Here is a 25,812-nt window from a genome sequence, read left to right as displayed (position 1 = left end):
GGTGAGGGCCGGAAGGACTGGTTCAAGATATGAAGCTCACCATAAAGAGTGGTGAGTGCAGTTAAGAAAATAGCTATTCTATCAACTAACATGGCAATGTTAATGAGTAAGAGAAGTAGAATACCTGTCTCAAATATAAGCAGGAGTGGGTGGGGGTCATTGGTGGTGAGAATGTTGCACTGGTGAAGGGAGGTGTTCTGTTTATGACTGAAACCCAACTACAACCATGCTTATACTCATAGTGCTTAAATATTATATATATATATATATATATATATATATATATATATATATATATATATATATATATATATATAAAGAATATCTTGGTAGTTCCAGATTACTTTAGTGCATATACTTCTGTTTGTCACTCAGGAAGTAGAATGGAAAATAATCTGTTGAAATTGTACTAAATGAAAGGGGGAAAACTTGAATTTTTTGACTTTGAATGTTTTTAATTGGTTGTCAAACCAACCATTCTTGCAAACTTTTCTGAACTATAAATGTAGTATCAACTCCTTATAGTCTAAAAGGAATAGTATTTGCTCCCTTTAAGTATGGACAGTCCTCAAGAAACTATAAAATTGAGCTTCCAAATGACCCCCCAATACCACTCTTAAGAATATGACTGAGGGGGTCCTAAAACACTATACAGAAAAGCCTTTTGCAGTCCTGTATTCATTGCAGCACTATTCACAATAGCCAAAATCTGGCAACTAATTAAGAACCAAAGTACAGATAAGCAGATAAAGAAACCATGGTACATCTACACAATAGAATACTAAACAGCTATTAACAATAGTCATAGGGGCCGGAGAGATAGCATGGAGGTAAGGCATTTGCCTTTCATGCAGGAGGTCATCGGTTCGAATCCCTGCGTCCCATATGGTCCCCCGTGCCTGCCAGGAGCAATTTCTGAGCCTGGAGCCAGGAATAACCCCTGAGCACTGCCGAGTGTGACCCAAAAACCAAAAAAAACCAAAAAAAACAATAGTCATAAAATTTGCTTACACATGGATGAATATGGAGAGTATTATGCTGAGCAAAATGAGTCTGAGGGAGAAGGAGAGACAATGATTGCATTCATTTGTGGAATATTAAAAAATAAGATAGTCTGTTAATATCCAAAGACTATAGAGACAAGGACCATGAGGATGAGTCCATAGTAGAAAACTTTCACAAAGAGCTGGGGAGTGGGGCCGGAGAGATAGCATGGAGGTAAGGCGTTTGCCTTTCATGCAGGAGGTCATCAGTTCGAATCCCGGTGCCCCATATGGTCCTCTGTGCCTGCCAGGAGCAATTTCTGAGCGTGGAGCCAGAAATAACCCCTGAGCACTGCCGGGTGTGACCCAAAAACCACAAAAAAAAAAAAAAAAAAAAAGAGCTGGGGAGTGCAATTAAGGCAGATAGGAACCACTATGACAATGATAGTTGGAAATGATCACTCTGGACAAGAATTGGATGCTGTATGTGATCATGTGATATGCATGATACTGCTCCAGTAACAATATTTCAAAGCATGGTATCTAAAGATAAAAAAGGGAAAAAGAGAGAAAAGAACATTTTTTCCCTAGCAGTAAGCAGTGGTGAGTGTAGGAAAGAAACTGGGGACTGGTGGTAGAAAATGTGCACTGGTGAAGGTTGTCAGACACTGTATGATGGAAACTCAATCAGGAACAATTTTGTAATATATTTCATGGGGATTCAAGTTTATTTTATTTTAGGGTGGAATTGGGACATTGGTGGTGGGAATGTTGAACCGGTGAAGGGAGGTGTTCTTTACGTGACTGAAATCCAACTACAATCATATTTGTAATCAAGGTGTTTAAATAAAGATATTAAATAAATAAAATAAAACTAGATTAATTTAAATATCTCAGGTCAATAAGGTTGGCAGTTTTTATGTTTTAAGACAATATTTTATGTCTTAGGTATCATATATAGCTCTATATTAAGAATGTCTAGATTTCAAGGCTTCAGACAGGTATTTGAATACAGGAGACAAGTTCTGTGGAGAAGTGAAAAATGCTCTAGATTAAGGGTTCGAAGTTCATGGCTTTAAACTTAATGTAGAGCTCTGAAAAGAAATAAAATGTTAGTCTAATTATAGGAAACATTAGAATGTCAGTTGAGTGAAGCAAGCACATGATAAATTTATTCATTGAGTTTCAAATAACTAAACTTATATAAACTAGACAATATTAAAATGATTGCATTCTTTAGCTTTATATGCCAAACAACATTTGCTGTTTCTTACTTTATCTGGGACATTGAAGGAGAGGTTAAGAAAAGGGCCTCTTTTTTTGACATTGATTATTTGATTATACATTAAAACTTTATTTCACCAAAGTGCTTGGCAGTTATTTTACCAGAATGCTTGGCAGGAAAATAACCCAAAAGTTTTGTTTTTCTATTACCTCTCTAGAATGCTACTATATTGTAAAAGTTTACTTATTGTGTAAAAACATTTTTTTGTTACCTGAACATTACTTTTTATTAAATATTTAATTGGTATAAATAGATCACATTTTTCTTTCCTTAAATAGATCTGGGTCAGGGGAATCTAGTGTCTCAGGTACTGTTTGCTTACAAGTATGAGCAGACTTGATAAATATATTTAAGGATAATTTTGACTAGGTCAGAATTCATTAATTTTCTAATTAATGTTTTTTCTGCCCTTTAAATCAGAGGCTCCTCATCTTACTTGGCCTTTCATCTCCTTTTTAGAGGAATATCACTTGTATCACCCTCCAAATGTACTTTATTTTGCGGGGGAGGTGGTATATCTAAAAGTGCTCAGGACCTATTCCTGGTCCTACTGGGTGGACCAGTGTGATGCTAGGAATTTGAGCCAGATCTGCCCAAATGAAAATCAAGTGCCTTTACAGTGTCATCTGCTCACACCCCTCATCTACCTTTTTTAAGTGAATGAACAGAAAGCATCTACAATTGCATCGGAAGCTACATCCCCACTTAGATTTCTCCTTTCCCCCCTTATCCCAGTTTTAGTCTTTCTCAGTGGGTTATATATCCTACTTTTCAAAACACTGCAACTCTTCATAAAAAAAAAAGTACCACAGCTTTTTTTGGGAGGAGAAGACCAGTAAGTGAAAGCCTGAAGCTTGAGACAAGTAAGATTTTTCATATTATTATTTTCTCAGTAAGGCTTTGTTTCTGCAGTTGAGACTAAAGCAATGTGAATCAATAGTAAATCAATGTAAATCAATAGTAGTATCAGCAGGGAAAGAGTTAAGGTACCCAAACTTTGCTTCTCAAAGCAGGTTTATTTCTTCAAGCCCAGGGAAATTCTAGTATTTGGAAGAGGTTCATGCTCATTCTCTGAGACAGGGAGGTAGACTTCTGATGACAGGACAGTAACTAACAGCCTTTTTCAGTCTTCCATTTTGGGACAAGTTGTGATATAGAACTCTTTTTGTACCTTGATTACAGGAGAAAGATGGGGACCAAAGAGCTTTAAAATTTGGAGAGCCTCAAACACAGCCTCCCACCCTCATAGGGAGTTAATGAATAGAGTAGGGGTGAAAAAGGCTTCTTGTTCCACACCCATCTTATGACCAGCATCCCAGAAGCAGGCATAGTTGGAGCTGGTTTCCATACTGGAAAAGGGTTCTTGACTGCCACAATAAATGATCAGCATTATGGTTATGTCAACAGTTTTGACAATAAAACAAGTGATAACAGAAACTATAATATATTCAGTCATAAAATGGCTTTGCTTGGCCTATTTGAGACTACCTGTTAAGAGAAAGGTATACAGTTTAAATTATAAATCTTATTTCCCCCATCACCTTTGTCTGCAAGTGTAGTTTGATAAACAGTGGAACTTTTCTTTTTTTTTTTTTTTTTTTTTTTTTGGCCACATCCAGTGACCTTAGGGGTTTCTCCTGGCTATGCGCTCAGAAATCGCACCTGGCTTGGGGGACCATATGGGACACTGGATCAAATGGTGGTCCGTCCTAGGTTAGTGTGCAAGGCAAAATTCCTACGGCTGGGCCGAAGAGATAGCATGGAGGCAAGGCATTTGCCTTGCATGCAGAAGGACGGTGGTTTGAATCCCGGCATCCCATATAGTTCCCCGAGCCTGCCAGGAAAGATTTCTGAGCATAGAGCCAGAAGTCCCTGAGTGCTGCTGGTTGTGACCCATAAACCAAAAAAAAAAAAAAAAAAAAAGGCCCTACAGCTGCACCACCACTCTGGCACCCATAAGTGGAACTTTTTAAAGTGCATATAGTGTGCTTTTCTTGAATATGTCCTCCATAAAATATTCATCTCATTGAAAATCTTCAAAGGCTTTCTAATATTTTTATAAACAGATTTATTTAAGAGTTGTGTAAATATGTTCTCTGCATATTTTTGGCACTAAATATGGTAATATTTCCTGGTACTGTTTGACAAAACAAATGAGATTTAGCTTTCTGCTTTGGGTTGGATTTTAGATTTTAGATGACTTTTTATTTGGTAATTTTTTACACACCCCCTTTATCTAGTGGGGTTATTTAATATTTTGGTTTGTTTTTGGGCCACACTCAGCAGTGCTCAGGGCTTACTCTTGGTTCTGGCTGGGGTCACTTCTGGCAGGGCTTTAGGGTACTGGATTAAACCTTTGTCAGATACTTTCAAATCAAGCACCTTAAATGCTGTAATATTCCTCTGACCCCATCATTAAACTAGATTTTTTTTTTTACTGCTCCTTGAGAATGCAGACTTACCAGTACTTCTGCTATAGTTTAATAACTTGTGGATTTTTGTTATTTTGTTTATTTATTTATTTATTGGGGTTCAAGCCACACCTAGTGGTACTCAGGGCTTACTCCTTGTTCTGTACAGGATTATTTATTGGCGGGGCTTGGGGGAACATATGAAAACCAGGGATTGAACCTGCATCTACTGCATATAAGGCAAGCACCCTACCCACTGTACTGTCTCTCTGGTCACCTACTTTGTGAATTTTTTAAACAGAATTTTATTTTAGATAAGAAGGAAGTAGATAGAGACTGATCCTGTTATGAAGCTGATAACAAAGTAGTTGACTCATAACTTAGAAAGACATCTGGAAAAGCTTACTTTTATTTTCCTTCTTTCTTAAATCTATATTGTCCTCATGATGCCCTAGGTTCAGTTTTTTTGTTTGTTTTTTGTTTGGGCCACACCCATTTGATTACTCCTGGCTAAGTGCTCAGAAATCACCTCTGGCTTGGGGGGAACCATATGGGATGCAGGGGGATCAAACCGCGGTCCTTCCTTGGCTAGAGCTTGCAAGGCAGACACCTTACCTCTAGCGCCACCTTGCCGGCCCCCTAGGTTCAGTTTTTTATTAGAGCCTTTTGAAAGGTCCTTAGAATTTACCAGTTCATAATTCTTCATAGATTTACTATATAAAAGTATATTTAATTTTAAAAGTGAAGTAAATAGGGAGATTTATTTTAAAATGGATATGTTAAAATATTTTAGTTATTTGGGCCACTCCGAATTGAATTTAGGACCTGCTCCTGGGAGTGTTCAGAGAACCATATGTAGCTAGGGACAGACCCTCCTGCATGCATTTCAATTCTTTGAACTATATCAGATTTTAATAAGGAAGAGCATGACGTACTTTGTTCTAATCAATATATATTTTTTCTTTTTTCAGAGGATGTTAAGCAGGTGTTTGGACAAACCACAATTCATCAACGTATTCCATTTAACTGGGATTCAGAATTTGTGCAACTCCACTTTGGAAAAGAAAGAAAAAGACACCTGACATATGCGGAATTTACTCAATTCTTACTGGTGCGTCTGTCTCTGAGGATTTAAAATGCATAAAGGATGGGGAAAGAGTTTGGTAATCAGGTATCTCCTGCATGATATTCACTTGAGTTGAACCCCAGCCCTGCATGACCCAGTAGTTCTGGAAGCCTGTCGGATCTAAGCTGACCCTCAATTCCTATATCTTATTGACTGAATTTCATCAGAAGTGAGATTTGCTTTGTGAACACTGCTTGGAAGATCTCTTTCTTCCTCCATAAAGTAAACACAAATCCTATTTTTGGTTTTGTTTTTTTTTTCCCTCTCTCTCAGACTTGTAACTGGCCAAATTATCTCATTTGTAAAAATACTTTTTTCTTTTATGTAGTCTCCATAGGATTAAATGAACTCTCAGTAGAAATTGATATTTAATAGAGGTCCCAGAATTTGAATTATTTACTCAAATGTCACTTGAGTGAGAAAGGGCAAAATTAGGAATTAAAATTTGTCTTATTTTTATGTCCATGACTTTTTATTTTTGCCATGTCCCAATTGTCAGTTCACTGGGCTGGTGGTTTGGTGCAAGATCCTAGGATGAGGTGCTGCTTGGTTCCTGGGTGCTAGGGATTATAGACAGTGCTCAGGAGCCTCAGTGGATCATGCAGTGCTGGGTATATGGTAATGGGAATCCAACTGGGGTTAGTAAAGGCATGTACCAAAACCCCTGTTCTGTTTCTGGCCACAGATTCCACTATTATTGACCTCTTAGAAGTGGACAGATGCCATCATTAGTGTTTAGCTATTGAACCATTTCACCTAAGTTCTTCCTTACACAACACACTACATCTGATACTTGACTATTACTTGATTCTTTGAGGTAATGTGGCTGGCAGTCTAGGAATTGAGGTAGTAAGCTTCTGAGAGGCGTGTAATGTGTTGTCAAGTATAAGAGCCATTGTTCTTAGGCCATATTATGATAATATTGTGTCACCCTTCTATGGAAGAGTACTAACAAAATATGTTCAAAGTTTAATTTTGCTTCTGAAGCATATTTTTTTTAAATTTTGTTTGTTTTACAAACCAAACCAGTGTTGCTCAGTGGCTGCTCCTGGCTTGGCGCTTGGAGGCTACATCTAAGGGGCACAGGGAACCATGCTGTAACAGGAATCAAACCTGGGGCTCCCACATGTGAAGCATGTGCTCCAGCTGTTTCAACTATTTCTCTGGCTGTGATGCATAAAAGTTAGACATTAACAATTAATAGATATGATATGTAGTTCTCTATATGTGATATATTCTTGAAATTTTGTGTTTTATTTCACTAACAAAATTTTATATTTTAGTAAATATTTTTAAAGAACTCATTTCATATAATTCATTAGCTATGCTTGAATTCAGGGTTTGGGAAAAAACATACTGGAAAACCTCCTTTCTGTGTTTGTTACCAGAAAATACTGGGATCCTGCTGTTTTTTGTGTGGAAACCCTTTCTAGCACCTATGGGAGTAGCTAGAAGCACAGTTGTGAGGTGAAGGTGGAAGGAACAAGTGGGCACACTGTACCCAGTGTGGTGTTCGTTTGAGAACAGCATGCAGGCACAAGTATATATACTAATATGCACTTGTCTTTTTCACTTTCATTTGTATTGCTCTGATATACTTTCCTGACCTTTGGGAACTTGAAACAAGTTACCTTAATCCTGCCTTTTAATGTCTGTGAATCCTTCTTTTCAAGTCTGTATAAATATAACCTTTCTTGAATAACTCTGGTGGAGAATGGAATGTGAGTTGTTGGATTTTTGCTGTTGTTTACATAAGACATTGGCACGCAGTAGGAGGTGATAGTATTTCTGATGAGGAATAATTACAATAATGCTATTGAGACAAATGCCTCAAATTGACTTTATGGAACACAGCCTAATTAACTTTTAGTCTTAATGGGATGTTAGCAATAGTAAGGATGAACGTGTTTTCCTTTAAGCAAGTATCAATTATGCTGAATTGAGTTGTCTGTAAACCACTCAGCAGCTTCTAGGCCTTCCTTGAGGTATGGAGTAAAAGATTAGATGACTCAAGGATTTCTGTTTGTTTCCAGCAGTAACTTGTTGGACTCCTTGAATTGGACTCCATTCTTAAATGTTAAATAGCATCCTCTCACAGTATCCTGTCAGGGGGTGGGAGGGGGATAATCTTGATTTTGTAGCCAGAATGCAGGTGCTAAACTTTTACTAGATTAAAAGGGTGAAAGTTTGTGGTTTGAGCCTTGCTTTTTGTGTCCCACACCAGACACAGAATTGAAAGAAGTCAAAGGATGTATCACAAGGATTTTGTATAATGCCAGCAAAATGTCAGGTTTGTTGGGGTAGGGGTTGACCATACGTAATGATTCTTAGGAACAAGAAGACCTGGCAGTGCCCAGGGTACCATATCAGTACTAGATATCAAATTGGGGTCAGTTACCAGCAAGGCGAGTGCCTTAGCCTCTGCACTGTCTCTGTGTTGCTGAAATGCCAGCAGTGATAGGACTCCCCTCCTGCAGTGCAAATGTAGTTTGTTTCTCTTCAACTCTTTTTAAGATGCAGGTAGAATGTCAGACTTCTGCTTCAAATGTTGTGTTTTCATTTGGACTCTTTTGTTCTGGATGTAGGGAAACATCTTACTGATACAAGAGAATTTTATCACCTTGTTTGGGACTTTTGCTTTGTCAAGCAGGTACCTGTCTTTCTGCTCTAGGGAAGAAATCAAGAGCACAGACACTAGCTCCTTGGTAGGCTCCTTAGTTGTAAAAAGCAGATGCATGGCTCCTGAGGGTAGGAAAGAACTGCCACTATGCATGGCGCTTATCTGTCACCTAGTAAGAGAGAGGAGCAGCCTAGGACAGCCTGGGACAGTGGTTCAACAGTGTAATGGCAACTCTGCTATATATCTCATTCATTGAAGATGCAAAGTTGGATTATTTTTTTCATCATTTAATGCTGTTTCATTATATCTAACTTAGCATGACTTTGTTACAAGCTGTACAAACTACCATGTAGCTGTTGGACTTTAGGTGTCTGTGTGTTCGGAACATGGTCTAGACAGCGGCCTGGCCACTGATGATAGTTAATGCTAATTATAGGAATACTTAGGTGCCAGCTCACTATTTCCTGTAGATATAAAATTGATAAGAGAGTAAATCAATCGGACATTCTTTGGGCTGACTTGCCTTTTATATGCTTTGTATGCACTTAATAGTGTTGAAGCAAGTCAATTGGAACCAAAGCCTCCTTCCTTGGCTCTCTGGGGACCCATTAATCATTCCTTATGAGATACCATTGTAGGCAATTGTGAGTACAGGATGAAAGTATTTCAACTTTTCTTCAACTTTTCTATCAAATTATTTTGTAGAGTTAGTAGTAAGTCACTTATAGAAAAAGAAGTAATGATGGTAACAATCTTTATAATTTACAAAGTGCTTTTAACTATTCTTTTTCAGTAATGGCATCCCCCAACCTATCAGGATAAGTAATTATCATTATTCCCATTTTGTATGCAAAAGAATAAACAGACCCCAGGGTAATATTTTCCATTTGCAAGTCATTTTCTGGGAGAAAGCCAATGGATTTTATTAAGGTCCCAAAGGAGCACCCCAAAAGAATACAGAACAACTTTTCTCAAATCGCCTGTTCAGAGGATCAGAGCCATGTGAGGGATTCATAGATATGAAGCTCGTGCTGTTTGTTGCACTCTTTCTGGGGCAAATGCTATAGAGTTTTTTGGTTTGTTTGATTTGTTTGCCTGATTGGTGGGAGGGTTGCTTCTGAATGAAGGTTTGCAATTAGGCTTTGGTGGACAGTTAGCACTCCTGATTCATTCCTGTTCATTATCACATTTGCTCTTAGTAGGGGATTATGTTTCAGTTACATTCTGTTAATGTTTTATAATTATAGGTAATATTTCATACATGATTTTAAATAATTTATACATAGGAGTGACAGTGGCTCCAATTTTTATGAGAGAAAGGTCTGGTTGTTGTCAAAAACAATATACCTGTTAAGTAGATAACTGCTACTGTTAACTACCTCTCATAAAGTGTTTTCCAACACAAAGTATTTTTATGTGTATTTGTCTTTATGATCAGTCTAGTTAAGTAATTGCTGTTGTACCTGAAACAGAAGTATGGCAGAAGTTTGGAGAAATTTCTGAGTTTGTCTAAAATCTGACAGGACTAAAGTTGATTTTAATTTTCCATAATCTCTAGTGTTTTTGGATTTGTGTATAAAATTTTCAAAAGATGATTATTCAAAAATGTATAGTCCTTTCTCCTTCTCCTCCATGAATCAGATTTGCTAGGTCTACGTAGGCCTAAAAACACCAATTTCAACTAGCATTCCATTCCCGATAACCTGGGAGCCACAAACCAAGAAACAACCTAGTTCATTGTTGCCCAAAATGAGCATTATTGGAATGATTCAGGAGGCCAGTAGTAGAATTGGGTACAATTGTGTCCACTTTTTGATGGTTTCTTCAGGGGTGTGCTGAATTATTTGTTTTTCAAATAGGTTAAATAAGTATGAAAACCCCTAATAGACTCTTGCTTATTAAATGGTGGGTCACAACCACATATAGGATCTCATAACTAAAAGTGGGGGTTGTAAAATTTGCAAGCTGTAAATGGTTTATGAACATATAATGACAGCAATTAATTCTAAATCAAATATATAATAAATTCAAGATGTGCAGCTGGAGAGAGTACTTTTAGGTAAGAAGCATGCCTTACATGTGACCCACACAGATTCAATCTCTGATTCCACATATGGTCCCCTGAGCACTACTAGAAATAATATTTGTGTGCAGAGCTAAGAGTAAGTCTTGATTTGATTTGATTTGATTTGATTTGATTTGTTTTGTTTTGTTTTGTTTTGGGGTTAGACCCAATGATGTTCAGGAATTAATCCTGGATCTGCACTCAGAAATTGCTCTAGCAATGAGAGGTATGCTCTCTACCTATTGCATTATGCCATATTATCTCATGTCCCACTAGGACTAATGCTTCAATACAATTGGGTATAGCCCAAACACTCCTACTTCCCCACACACTGCCCCCCAAAAAGAGAAATCCTAGGTGTTTCTGGCAGCTTTGTCCCCTTTCTGATGATTTCTTCAGGGATGTGCTGAATTATTTGTTTTTCAAATAGGTTAAATATGTATGGAAATCCCCTGATAGACTCTTACTTCTTAAATGGGTCACAACCAGATATAGGATCTCATAACTAAATGTGGGGGGTTGTAAAATTTGCAAGCTATAAACGGTTTATGAATATATAATGACAGCAATTTTGGACAAAAATTGGTCATGAGAAGAAAAAGTTGAAGAAGCTTTGGCCTAATAAGTTGAAGATTTTGTTGGGCCTGTTTCATCAGAAGTACAAGAAACTTAGAGGTAGAAAGGACCTTGAAATGGTCAGTCCCTAAGAAGTGTCCTTAGAATGCCTGGAGATATAAGATGAGGATAATCTAGGACTATTCTTCATATCTAACCAGGTTTTAGACCTGTGTGAGCTGGAAGGTGAGGAGTACCAGGGGGGGAGCAGGTGGCTACAGAGCAATGCTTGACATTTTATTACAATTCATGTATATTTTGCTGGGCTTTTCCTCAATTTTTTGAAGTGAAATCGTAGTGTTCAGCTGTGAAAGAGTTGTGTTCCCGTTGTATGGGGCCACAGTTTTGTTTTGGGAGGTTATTCTCCTATTACTCTGGAAAGAAGAGTCATTAAGAAATCAGTGATGCTGGGAACATTGGAGGTATCAGGTTTAAAACTGAGGTAGCAAGGATTAGTGAAGAGGCAGGATAGCTAACTCGGAAGAAAATCACTAACCCATGCTTTCTGAGGATAGTCTAAGAACCATGAGACCAGATGTTTATCACAAAGTATGACATCCTTTAGTAAAATCTTCCTTTTGTCCAAAGATAGTAATGAAACCCAAGAAAGACATCAAAATTGATACTGCTGGGACCAGCCTAGACCAAAATCTTCATGTTAGTCAAGATTCTTGTCACGTGTTGAATGCCAGAACATTCTATATTCCTTGTGTGACTGAACAAATAATTTTATTCTTTTTGTCAAATAAAATTTTACCTTTTGAAGCCGAGTATTGCTTATATATCAGCATGACATGCATATCAGAGCAAGTATTTTCTGTATAAATGGACATTTAATTTATTCAGATTCTGGAAGTCTGCTGTCTTGTGATTGTTAAATATCCCTATAGAGGCCTATAGGTTCACTCTGCTAGCCAGTTGTGATCTGAGCTTTATAGTCATCAGCATTATGTTTTGCTGCTATTTTTGCCATGGCTTCTTGGTTGAAGGCAAAAATTTCAACACAAAAGTCTCTGTGCTCAGCACCAGCACCAAACAAAAAAACCAACAAAATATACCTTGCAGCCAGGGAAATTTCAAGTTCATAACAATTGAGAACATTTCAGATATCAATATTAAAAAGTCACTTACAGTAGAAATTGCTGAAACCATAATTGTTTAAACTGATTAGTAGACAGCTAAGAAGGTCCCTATTTAGAATTGAATAACCTAAGCCATTTGTGCCTCCCTTTTACGCACAACTTGCCATCTGTATTAGGTAAAATATCAGGACCATGGATCTTTATTAGCCAAAGACCACGATTATATTTGCATTTTTAACATGTGAATGCTTTTTATGTTGATTTTTAAGTTGGACCAGATGGGGATCTGTAGTACAGCTTTGGTACTATCTCATTTCTCATTAATACAATATCATTTGATGTTCCAGAATGAAATTTACTGAAAGCTACCACATGCTTGCCCTCAGCTCTTCCCATAGATTAACTATGTTTTGTCCCAAAGAAAAAAACATTGCTATTTTGGCAATAGGTGTGTGAGATGTGGTGATATCCTATTACTCGAAGAATTGGATATAAGGAGACCTTTAGAGCCAGAGCGATAGCACAGTGGTATGATGTTTGCATTGCAAGCGACCAACACAGGACGTCGGCTGTTCGAATCCTGGCATTCTGTATGATCCTCCGAACCTGCCAGTGGCAATTTCTGAGCACACAGCCAAGAGTAACCCCTGAGCACCACTGGATGTGACCCCCTCCCCATAAAAAAAAGATAATTTTAAAAAAAGGTAGTTTAAAATAAAAGACCTTTACTTACATTGCTCTCTCTACTCTCTAGATCAGGGGTCTCAAACTCAATTTACCTAGGGGCCACAGGAGGCAAAGTCGGGGTGAGGCAGGGCCGCATAAAGGATTTCGCTTACCAAATATTCGCAATAAAAAATCGCATTAGTAAGAAAAAAATCGCAAAAAATTGCATTAAACATTTGCATACCCCAAACGGAACTGCTCGGGGTATGCGAATGTTTAATGCGATTTTTTTCTTACTAATGCGATTTTTATTATTGTTATTATTTTTATTATTATTATTATTTATTCGGTAAGCGAATAATCGCGAATACTGCGCTATTTGAAGGCCGGCCGCGGGCCACAAAATGTTGTAGGGAGGGCCGCAAACGGCCCGCGGGCCACGAGTTTGAGACCCCTGCTCTAGATAAAGGAAATCTCAGTTAATTGTTACCATTGTGTCCATGTTATAAGTCAAATTGCTGTTTTGTTGAGCAGCCTGTTATGCAGGCTTTTTACAGAACATCCTGGTAAAAATGAGCACTCCATAAGGCATCTCTCTAGCTAAACACTGTGAAGTTTAACGTTAAATCAGAAGAACAGTGAAATTTAAATGAGAAAACTCTGTTCTTGGTTTCTGCCAAGGGGTTACTATGCATGTCTTGCTACATGCAGTGCTGCTTCTAACAATCCTTTTAATCTAAAATTCAGCCCAGTCAATAGGGAATATAATTTCACCCAACTTCTGAAAGTTTTACTGAGTGTGGAGAGCACAGGAAACAAGTTGAAGAATGGAAATGATTCTCCCTCTCCCAATAATTTCATTGCAATTCCATTCCTTGCTAAATTAGAACTGAGGTTTAATTAAAAATATCTAATCTAGGGGCTGAAAAGATAGCATGGAGGTAAGGCATTTGGCTTGCATGCAGAAGGATGGTGGTTCGAATCCTGGCATTCCATATGGTCCACCGAGCCTGCCAGGAGCGATTTCTGAATGTAAAGCCAGGAGTAACCCCTGAGTGCTGCCGGGTGTGACCCAAAAATAAAAAAAAAAAATTAAAAAAAAAAAAAGATCTAGAGCTAGAGCAGTGCTCTAGATTATTATTTGCAGTGCCACAAATAATTCAAATTAATGTAAGATTATGAAAGAATATGATGTGGACACATTAAAAAGTAGACAGATTTGGACTCTTCTTTTTTTTCTTTTTTTTTTTTTTTTTTTTTGGTTTTTGATTTTTGGGTCACACCTGGCAGCACTCAGGGGTTACTCCTGGCTCTATGCTCAGAAGTCACTCCTGGCAGGCTCAGGGGACCATATGGGGTGCCAGGATTTGAACCTCTGACCTTCGGCATGAAAGGCAAACGCTTTACTTCCATGCTATCTCTCCAGACCCCCTTTTTTTTTTTTTTTTGATTTTGGGCTATACCTGCAGCTCTCATGGGTTACTCCAGGCTCTGTGCTCAGAAATCGCTCCTGGTGGGCTCAAGGAAACATATAGGATCCCCAGTATTGAACCTGGATGTGTCTAGGGTCAGCCGCATGCAAGGCGAATACCCTACCACTGTGCTATCACTCCAGCTCCAGGTTTGGATTCTTGATGTTATATTTTGATAGCAAAGTCTATGTAGTTTGTTCCCTTTTTTCATAAACAATTAATTGCCTTATTCTCAGATTCTTCTACTATGGACCCTAAGAATTCTTTTTAAAAATGTTCCTTGTGGGTTTTGGGCCACACCCCACAGTGCTTAGGGGCTACTTTTTAAGGCTTTGTGCCTGGGAGTCACCCCTGATTGTGTTGCCAATCAAAACAGGGCCTCCAGCATGCAAAGCATGCATTCAGCCCATTGCAATGCATCTGGCTACCTAAGAATTCTTTTGAATCACTTCTTTTATCAATGATTCTATGTTTTTTTTTTCAAGTTTCAGATATTAAAGAGAAAAATTTAACTGCAAAACATAAAACTACTTACCAACCATGGTCCTTTGTTTTGTGTTCTCAGCTTTATATAATATACATCATCTGGATCTATTTCTTGCTTTGAGGGTCTACTGGTTCATTTATATATTTATTTATTTTTGTTACTGATAAATTGTTCTCAGCTGAAGCACAAACTTAAACTTACATGTTTGAATAGAGGTGGAGAGAATTTCTGCATTCAAAATATACCCACTTGAAAATTGAAGATTATTAAGAAAATGACAGGCCTGGAACTATTAGAAACATGAATGTTAGACCTAAAGTGGTATAACCCCTATATATGTTTATTTCTGTACAACTAGCAATTTTAAAGAGTTTGATTTTTCCCCCCTACAGCAGCTGAATGGGTGTGTTGAAGTAGTTGGAAACTGCTGCAATAAAAGCCTATTCCATTAATCATCATGCACCAGAATATAGGGAACAGAAAGCAGTTCACTGGCGAAAAATAGGACCTCCTTTCAAGTCCTGAAGCAGAACTGCCTGAGAGATAGCTGTGCCACTCCTTGCTCTGGGACCTTCTAGCCTCAGGAGAAGGAGGGGCCATTTTCACTTCCATACTGTTTCCATCAGGAGCATTTAGTAAACACTTGAGTGCCAGGCCTGTTAAAAGCTCTTTCTGCAGAAGAAGCCTATCTTCCCAGCTCTCTGAGTATTCTGGAAGGTCTCAGGCTCTTGATCTTATTTTCTAGCCTCACTTAGGTGTCAGTTCCATTTCTGTTGTCAGCCTTCTCTTCTTATATGCTACAGGCTAATTTCATCTCTTTATGGTATGGTTTTTGTTTCTCTTTTTCTGGGTATTAGTAGACCTGACTCTGGGGAAAATAAAACAGGTACAGTGGGCATGAAAATTGTGGTTGTGAGGCCAGGCCACTGGGGTGCATGCCCGCTTTCATCTATACAACCTTCCTGTGACCCTTAGCTACTCTTGACCTTATTTTCTGGGAGACTGAGGTGATGATTGGCAACTTCTTGATAAGGCTTTTGGAGAATTTAGAGGAGAAGCCTATAAACTCATCAGCACTGGAGCATAACATGCACTTGATAATACTTGAAATCTTGTTTTCACTTCCTACATTTACATTTTACCTGCACTTCAGATTCATTTTTGGTTTTGCTTTTGTTTCTAACTTAAACTCCTCTCATTCAAGTGTCCTTTTTTAGTCAGACACCTCTTGTATTGTTTGAGTTTTCTTTTGTGGCAGATTCTCCTGTGTTTTTATTTTATTCAAAAATGAGTGTTTCTTGAACTGTAATCCACTCCTTTTTATATTTGTATATAACCACCAACATTTTTCTTTAAATTACTTTTCTCAAAATTTGCCCAAATTTATTCATAATCTTATTATGATTTTATCCAAGACAAACTATTTTAGTGATTCAAATCTTAGTTTCAGAATCAGACAATATCTTGATATAGAATGAACATCTCATCTGTGTGACTTTGTGATTGTTTCTTAACTTCCCCAATCTTCAGGCGCTACTCTGTCCACAGAAAATAATTATTACTTCCCAGAATAATTGTGAGTCTTAGATGAATTGCTTCTTTGAAGGTCTTGGCCTAGTGCCTGGATTGTAGTAGGTGTTCAGGTATTCAGCTTATTACTACTGTTGTTCTCCTTATTTGTCTTTATCTCTCTGTTCCTGTTGTTAATTCAGTATGACTCAATAGTTCTCCTACTCTTTACTAAATGATTTTTATTGTGTTAATTGATTCAGCTTATATCACAGGGGACTTCTGGAGTCCTTAAATCACTTACCTAGACAGAAATCAAAGGTACCATTTATTAAATGCCTGTCATACTTATCATCTAGATTTTACAACTCTGTACAGTAGATGTTGCTGGGATTATTTTGTGAAAGAGAATCCATTTCTAGAAGTCCTCTCAACTAGGTTGAATATGATTTATTCTTTGAATTCTGTCCGTAGCTTTTCCAAACTTCAGATTTTTGTTTTGTTTAGTTTTCTAGTTTGGTATTACAATTAAGTTTGTCTTAGTGGTCTACTTTTCTGCATTTTGCAGAGGTAAAGTGGTCTGGAAAAGAAATATCAGGTAAAATGGTCTGAAGCTCTGTTTGAATTGTTAACTAGGAGGGAAGGTAAATTACAGAACATGCTTTCTACAATTGGTTTAAGAGCAGTGTGTTTCTTATTTTTTCCCACCATCACCTCCCTTCCTTCTTGTTACCTTTCTCTGACACCCTGTCGTACTGGTTGGCTCCCTGATCCCATGCCATGGCCCAGATCACGTAACTTTCCCCTGTGTGTTTCTTGGAATACCCTAGAATGCTAGTATAGAGTATCCTTGGACTGTTGTAACCTTTGCCAGTGGGTATGGAAATTCAGAGAAGCCTGAATTCATTAATTTGCAATTGAATACATACTGTGGTCATTTTTTTTGGGGGGTCACACCCGGCTGCACTTAGGGGTTGCTCCTGGCTCCACGCTCAGAAATCACCCCCAGTAGACTCTGTGGACCAGATGCCGGAATTCGAACTACTGTCCTCCATGTAAGGCAAACGCCTTACTGCTATGCTATCTCTGTGGCCCCATTGCAATTGAATACATACTATGATCATTTTATACTACAGGATTTTAAATAACTATCTCTTCCTTTCTCTTAAAATGAAGGCATTTGTACAGGTAACACCTTTTGTTCAATACATTAGGATTTTTTTTCACTCACTTGGCTAATTTCTGTCTTGCCAGGTTCTGTCCTCAGCACCACACATTTTCCCCCAAGCCCTGACAGGAGTAATCCCTGAGCACAGAATTAGAAATAAGACCTCAGCACAGCAGAGGACTTTTGATCCAAAAACGAACAAATATTTGAAATTTATAGATAGAAGAAGTGACCTGAAAGACAACATGCCTGTGACATGTAAAATTTGACCACTACTCTTATCCCTAGGAGAAAGATTAAATTTGAGAACATATAAAATTTGTGATGTGTATAATCTTTATTTCTTTATGCAAAATGATGGTATTCATTAGACAGAAATTAGATATATACTCTGGGCACTTAAAAGTTCCAGTCATCAAATCAGAAAGAAGGATTTGGATCTGGACATCAAATCCTCTAAGCATTTAAGCCCTCAGGAGAGGAGGGAATGAAAAGAAATGAGTACAGAAGACTAATCTACACCTCCAAATTAAGTGACAAGTAGAGGGTGACCTTAAGAAGAGCATGTCTCAGAAGAACAGAGTTTCAGAAATGACGCTGGATCAAAATTGGTACATGCTATCACTGAGATTTTATTTTTTGTAAAGAGTTTTGTATTTAAGGTTGGGCCCTGTATTCGATCTTATGAATTAAATATATGGTACTGCCATAGTATCTCTTCTGAGGTACCACATACCACCTAACTCCTAACTCTAGAACAGTGGTCTGTGGTAGAAATATGTGGTTTTCTCTTGATTTTCTTGTCGTTGTTAATAGAAGGGGCTACTAGAAAACAAATGAGCTTAGAGAAGGGAGATATGCATAGGATAGCCACAAGTAAAAAAGGGTAAATAAAACACATAAAACCACATTAAAAGGAAGCCAGAGAGATAGAATGGAGGTAGGAAGTTTGCCTTGCATGCAGAAGGATGGTGGTTAGAATCCCAACATCTCATATGGTCCCCCGAGTCTGCCAGGAGTGATTTCTGAGCCTAGAGCCAGGAGTATCCCTGAGCACTGTCGTGTGTGATCCAAAAAATAAAAATAAAAAAATAAATAAATAACACACTAAAAAACTACCAGTAGTAGCATGACTGAGAAAACCTGTTGCCAGAGCAATAGTATAGTGGATAGGGCATTTGTCTTGTGTGCAGCTAACTATACTGGGTACCCCTTGTGTTCTCCTGAACCCAGCCAGGAAAGAACCATGAGCACAGAAGCAGTAGTGAGACCTGAGTACCATTGGTTGTGGTGCATTCCTCCACTCCAAAAGCATAAAAATAAAAGACTGAGAAGACTTCGGTAGAGGAATAATTATTACAGGAAATTTCCCTTTCAGCTGACTGTCAGTTATCCACATTTACTAGTTACTATTAAGAATTTTTTTCTCAGAATTCAGAAGAAATCCCCAGGGACCAAGTCGCGGTGTCCTGGTGGAGAAGCTGGTGGCAGCTTGGGGACCATGAGTTGGCACTGTGGTTTACAGAGTTGTTCATAATAAAGTTATTTCTGGCACTCATCATTCCATCACCAATCCCAACACCAGTGTAACATTCTTTCTACCCTTATCATCAGTTTTCTAACTTCCCTGAAACCTGCCCCTTGTCAGTTCCTGAAAAGAAATTAAGAATTAAAACTAGACGCCTGGACAGGGGGAAGCCGCTGAACTTTGCTGGAACTCAGATGCCAGCACCTATCTCTGATTATCTCCTGTGTGTGGCTTCATCTGCACACGGCTAGCCTTCCCTGGAGCCTGATTTCTTCCAGTGTGTGGCTCCATCTGCGGATGACTAGCCTTCCCTGGAGTCTTCCCTGGACGTGAGTTGATATGGCCCAGAAAGGGGGAAGCCACTGAACTCTGCTGGAACTCAGATGCCAGCACCTATCTCTGACTATCTCCAGTGCTGTGCTGCATTCTTGGCCTGATTTCATCCTGTGTGTGGCTTCATCTGTGCACGGCTAGCCTTCCCTGGAGGTGAGTTGATACGCCCAACGCAGGCCAGTGCCAGACATAGAGAATGAAGACTGCAACTCACATGACCAGAACATGACCAACCAACTAATCAGTCTCTCAGATATGGAGTTTAGAGTCAAAATATGGAAGTTGTTCAAAGAACTCAAAGAAAGTAGAGAAGAGAACACTAATACAAATAAAGAGAATATGAAGATAGAAATGAGAAAACTCCAAACTGAAATTTCAGGTCAAATAACAGGTCTGAAAAACTCAGTAGATGAATTAAAGAAAAACATGGATGAGCTTTCACAAGGGTTAACAGCAGCTGAGAATAGAATTAGTACACTGGGAGATGAGATGAAAAACAACTCCATAAAGCAGAAGAGACTATAAAAAAGCATTAAAGCAAATGATAAAACAATGGAAAAATTACTCAAAGAATGGGAACAGATGAAAATAGAAGTCTATGATAAGCTCAACAGAAACAACTTAAGAATCATTGGAGTCCCAGAGACCCAGGAAGAAAATCTCCAGGAAGAATCAATGGTCAAGAACATGATTAAAGAGAAACTACCAGATCTAAAGAATACATGCGATCAAATCCTGCAAGCCCAAAGAGTACCAACTAAAAGAAAAAACACCCCGAGACACATCCTAGTCACAATCATGAATCCCACAGATAGAGACAGAATTCTGAAAGCAGCAAGATCGAAAAGAGAAATTACATTCAAGGGAACATCCTTGAGATTTACTGCAGACCCATCACCTGAAACACTCAAGGCCAGACAGCAGTGGTGGGACATAGTGACAAAACTCAATGAAATAAATTCTTCGCCTAGAATACTGCACCCAGCAAAACTCACTTTCAGGTTTGAAGGAACAATACGTGGTTTCACAGACAAAAAACAGCTCAGAAACTTTACAGACTCAAAACCAGTCTCAAAAGAAAAACTGAAAGACCTAATTTAAGACAAGACTGACCAACAAACACACCAAACTTCGATATAAAGATGGCACTAATTCCAGGACAATTCTTTCTCTCAATGTCAATGGACTAAATACACCAGTTAAGAGACACAGAGTAGCTGAATGGATCAAAAAAATCAATCCAACCTTCTGCTGCCTACAAGAAATGCACCTAAATAGTCAGAACAAACATCGACTCAAAATAAAAGGCTGGAGGAAAATTATTCAAGCAAACAACACCCATAAGAAAGCTGAGTGGCCATACTAAATCAGATGATGCAAACTTTATACTCAGGAAAGTGGTAAGGGACAAAGACGGACATTTTGTATTAATCAAGGGATATGAACAGCAGGAAGAAATCACTCTCCTAAACATATATGTACCAAATGAGGGGCCAGCAAAATATTTAATACAATTGTTGAATCAATAACAACACAATAATTGTGGGAGACCTCACCACTGGCATTGTCAACACTTGATAGGTTCACCAGACTGAAACTTACAAGAATATACTAGACCTGAAAAGAGAAATGGAAGAGGCCTAGTAATATAATATATAGGATACTCCATCCCCAGAAACCTGGATACACATTCTTCTCTAATGTACATGGGGACATTCTCCAGGATAGAACTACATGCTAGCACATAAAACAACCTCCATATATCAAGAGGATAGAAATTTTGCAGGCTACCTTCACTGACCACTAAGGACCTGAAATTAGATATGAACTACAAAGGGACACAGAAGAAAAACTTTAATACCTGGAAGTTAAACAGCCTAAATACTGAATAAACCAGTGGGTACTGAGAGGAAATCAAAACCTTCTTAGAAACAAGATGACAATGGAGACACAAACTATCAGAACCTATGGGACACAGCAAAAGCGGGTCCTGAGAGGAAAGTTATAGCTTTGCAAGTACACATCAGGAAAGAAAAAGGGGCATACTTGAACACCTTAATGACATAGTCTCATAGAATTAGAAAGTGCTCAACGAAAGGATCCAAAAATCAGGAGACAGAAGCAGAGAGCAGAAATCAATAAAGTGGAAACCCGAAAAAACAATCTGAAAGGATCAACAAAAGCAGAAGTTGGGTTCTTTGAAAAAAATAAGCAAGATGGATAGACCACTGGCAAAACTAACAAAAGAAGAGAGAGAGAGAGAGGAGAGAGAGAGAAGAGAGAGAGGAGAGAGAGAGAGAGCGAGAGAGAGGAGAGAGATGAGAAACTTGATAACTCCTATTAGGAATGAAAAAGGAGAGATCACTACTGATATGGCAGAGATTCAAAAGGTAATCAGAAAACTAACTTTGAGAAACTCTATGCCACTAAAAATGAGAACCTGGAAGAAATGGATTAATTCTTGACTCATAATCTTTCAGAGTTGAATGAAGAGGATGTAGCAATATCTAAGCACCCCCATCACTAACTGAGGAAATTAAGACAGTAATCAAATGTCTACCCAAAAACAAAAGCCCAGGTTCAGATGGATTAACTAATGAATTCTTTCAAACCTTTCAAGAGGAACTACTACCATTCCTGGCAAGACTCTTCATGAAATCAAAAAAACAGGGAACACTTCTAAATAGCTTTATTGAAGCCAGCATCACCCTGATACCAAAACCAGACAGGAATGCTACAAAAAAAGAAAATTACAGAACAATATTGCTGATGAACACAAGTGCAAAGATCCTCTACAAAACTCCTGGCAAATAGGATTCAATGCCTCATTAAGAAGATCATCCACTATGAACAAGTAGGTTTCATCCCAGAAATTCAGGCTGGTTTAACATGCCATAAATCTTATCAACATAATACAACCAACATCAACAAGAAAAATAAAAATCACATGATCATATCAATAGACGCAGAGAAAGCATTTGATTAAGGTCCAACACCCATTCTTGATCAAAACTCTCAGCAGGATGGGGAATGGAAGGAACCTTTCTCAATATAGTTAAGGCTATCTACACAAGCCAGTGACAATATTGTCCTCAATGGAGAAAAACTAAAAGCCTTCCCTCTAAATTCTGGCACAAGACAAGGCTGTCCTCTCTCACCACTCTATTCAACATAGCACTGGAAGTACTTGCTAAAGCAATTAGGCAGAAAAAAGATATCAAGAAATCCAGATAGGAAAGAAAGAAGGTCAAGCTCTCACTGTTTGCAGATGACATGATACTCTACTTAGAAAATCCTAAAAACTCTCCAACAAGCTTCTAGAAACAATAGACTCATATAGCAAGGTGGCAGACTACAAAATTAACATACAAAAATCAATGGCCTTTTATACTGCAATAATAATAGGGGAAGAATGGACAGTAAGAAAACAACCCCATTCACAATAGTGCCACACAAACTCAAATATCTTGGAATCAACTTGACTAAAAATGTGAAGGTCCTATACAAAGAAAACTATAAAACTCTGCTACAAGGAAATAAGATGAAGACACGTGGAAATGGAAACACATACCCTGCTCATGGATTGGCAGGATTAACATCATCAAAATGCAATACTCCCCAAAAGCATTGTACAAATTTAATGCTGTCCCTCTAAAGATACCCATGACATCCTTCAAAGAAGTGGATCAGGCACATTTTAAATTCATTTCGAACAATAAACACCCTCAAATAGCGAAAAGCAATCATTGGGAAAAAGAAATATGGGAGGTATTACTTTTCCAACTTTAAACTTTACTACAAAGTGATAGTTATCAAAACAGGAATAAAGACAGGCCCTCAGATCAGTGGAATAGCTTGAATACTCAGAGAATGTTCTCCAGACATACAATCACCTAGTTTTTGATAAAGGAGCAAGAAATCCTAAATGGAGCAAAGAAAGCCTCTTCAACAAGTGGTGTTGGCACAACTGGCTAGTCACTTGCAAAAAATTGAACTTAAACCCCAGTTAACATCATGTACAAAGGTAAAATCCAAATGTATTAAAGACCTTAATATCAGATCCGAAACCATAAGATATATAGAATAACATGTAGGCAAAACACTCCAGGACATTGAGACTGCAGGCATCTTCAAGGAGGAATCTGCACTCTCCAAGCAAGTGAAAGCAGAGATTAGCAGATGGGAATATATTAAGCTGAGAAGCTTCTGCATCTCAAAGGAAATAGTTTTCAGGATAGAAGAGCACCCTACAGAGTGGGAGAAACTATTCACCCAATACCTATCAGATAAGGGGCTAATCTCCAAAATATACCAGGCACTGACAGAACTTTACAAGAAAAAAAACTAATCCCATCAAAAATGGGGAGAAGAAATGGACAGACACTTTGACAAAGAAGAAATACAAATGGCCAAAAGACACATGAAAAAATGCTCCACATCACTAATCATCAGGGAGATGCAAAGCAAAACAACTATGAGGTACCACCTCACACCACAGAGAATGGCACACATCACAAAGAATAAGAATAAACAGTGTTGGCGTGGATGTGGAGAGAAAGGAACTCTTATCCACTGCTAGTGGATAGCAATATGGAGATTCCTCCAAAAACTGGAAATAGAGCTCCTATACGACCCAGCTATAACACTCCTAGGAATATACCCTAGAAACAAAAATACAATACAAAAAACCCCTTCCTTAAACCTATATTTATTACAGCACTATTTACCATAGCAAGACACTGGAAACAGCCAAGATACCCTTCAACAGATGAATGGCTAAAGAAACGGTGGTACATATACACAATGGAATATTATGCAGCTGTCAGGAGATATGAAGTCATGAAATTTTCTATACATGGATGTACATGGAATCTATTATGCTGAGTGAAATAAGTCAGAGAGAGAGAGAGAGAAAGATGCAGAATGGTTTCACTCATCTATGGGTTTTAAGAAAAATGAAAGACATTCTTGCAATAATAATTTTCAGACACAAAAGAGAGGAGGGGCTGGAAGTTACAGCCCACCTCATGAAGCTCACCACAAACAGGGATGAGTTTAGTTAGAGAAATAACTACATTGTGAACTATCCTAACAATAAGAATGTATGAGGTAAATTGAAAGCCTGTCTAGAGTACAGGTGGGGGAGGAGGGAGATTTGGGACATTGGAGATGGGAATGTTGCACTGGTGATGGGTGGTGTTCTTTACATTGCTGAAACCTAAACACAATCATGTATGTAATCAAGTTGTTTAAATTAAAATATATATTAAAAAAGAATTTTCTTCTCTTTGGAAAGAAGTTAATATCCCTGTAGGTGTTTGCCTTTGATGATTCACATTATCAATGTATGGATTTGCCTAGATTTCAGGCTTACTTAATTTGAGTTTCAGTTTTCTTGGAGAGTTGGGTCTGTAACAGAGAAAGAAAATGATTTTTTAATAAATGTCCTTATTTTAAACACTATAATTTATGGAGGTTGCTTTTAATATAGCTATCTCAGGCATTCAATGCTCCAATATCAATCCAACAACATATAAAATTCAACCACCATTAGGTTAGGCTCCTTACCTCTCGCAAGACTTGACCCTTTGCAGGTACAAATAATTTACTTAAAATTGATTCTTAGCACCGGCGAGGTGATGCTAAGAGGTAAGGGTGTCTGCCTGCAAGTGCTAGCCAAGGAAGGACCGTGTTCGATCCCCTGACGGTCCCATATGGTCTCCCCCAAGCCAGGGGCCGATTTCTGGAGCACATTAGCCAGCATCAAACAGGTTGTGGCCCCCAAAAACAAAACAAAACAAAATTGCTTCTTAGAATAAGTGGTAATGAAATCATCAAAAAACCTTTACCAATGGACGTAAGGTGTTCACCTTCATGCAGAAGGTCAGTGGTTCAAATCCCGGCATCCCATATAGTCTCCTGAGCCTGCCAGGAGCGATTTCTGAGCATAGAGCCAAGAGTAACAATCAAACAATCAAAACAATCAAAAAAGAATATTTGTTAAAATTGTTGTATCTCACAATGGGCTCTTAATTGTCATTGTCTGAAGGTTTACTAAACTATTTTTATTATCTTTATTTAAGCACCATAATTGCAAACATATTGTTGTTGGGTTTTAATTATAAAAACAACATCACCTTTCACTAGTGCAACATACACATCTCCAATGCCATCCATCTCTCTCCTCCACCACCCTTTACCTGTTTCTAGACAGGCATTCTATTTCTCTCACTTAGTACCATTGCCATGATAGTTGTCAATGTAGTTATTTCTCTAACTGAACTCACCACTCTGTGAAAAGCTTCATATTGTGGGCCTGTCCTTCCAGCCCTGATCTCTATTGTCTCTGGGTATTATTACAATAATATCTTTTATTTTTTTTAAATCCTACAGTGAGTGAGACTATTCTCTGGTCTATCTCTCTCCCTCAGCATGACAGTTTCCATTTTTTTCACTCAGCAT

At 38.1% G+C, this 25,812-nt stretch overlaps 1 protein-coding gene across 2 annotated transcripts in view; it reads left to right on the top strand.

The window, feature by feature from the left end:
• SLC25A13 (solute carrier family 25 member 13) overlaps positions 1-25,812 on the top strand; it is a 241,485-nt gene that overhangs the window by 113,676 nt on the left and 101,997 nt on the right. For both annotated transcript variants that reach the window (XM_049784608.1, XM_049784602.1), the window contains exon 5: positions 5,651-5,790. In XM_049784608.1, coding sequence (XP_049640565.1) covers positions 5,651-5,790 — 140 coding nt within the window. The remainder of the gene's footprint in view (positions 1-5,650; positions 5,791-25,812) is intronic.

The sequence above is a fragment of the Suncus etruscus genome, chromosome 1 (genome assembly GCF_024139225.1).
Source record: "Suncus etruscus isolate mSunEtr1 chromosome 1, mSunEtr1.pri.cur, whole genome shotgun sequence".
Taxonomy (NCBI): Eukaryota; Metazoa; Chordata; class Mammalia; order Eulipotyphla; family Soricidae; genus Suncus; species Suncus etruscus.
The sequence above is the reverse complement of the archived record's forward strand: the minus strand, read 5'-3'. Positions and strand labels throughout refer to the sequence as shown.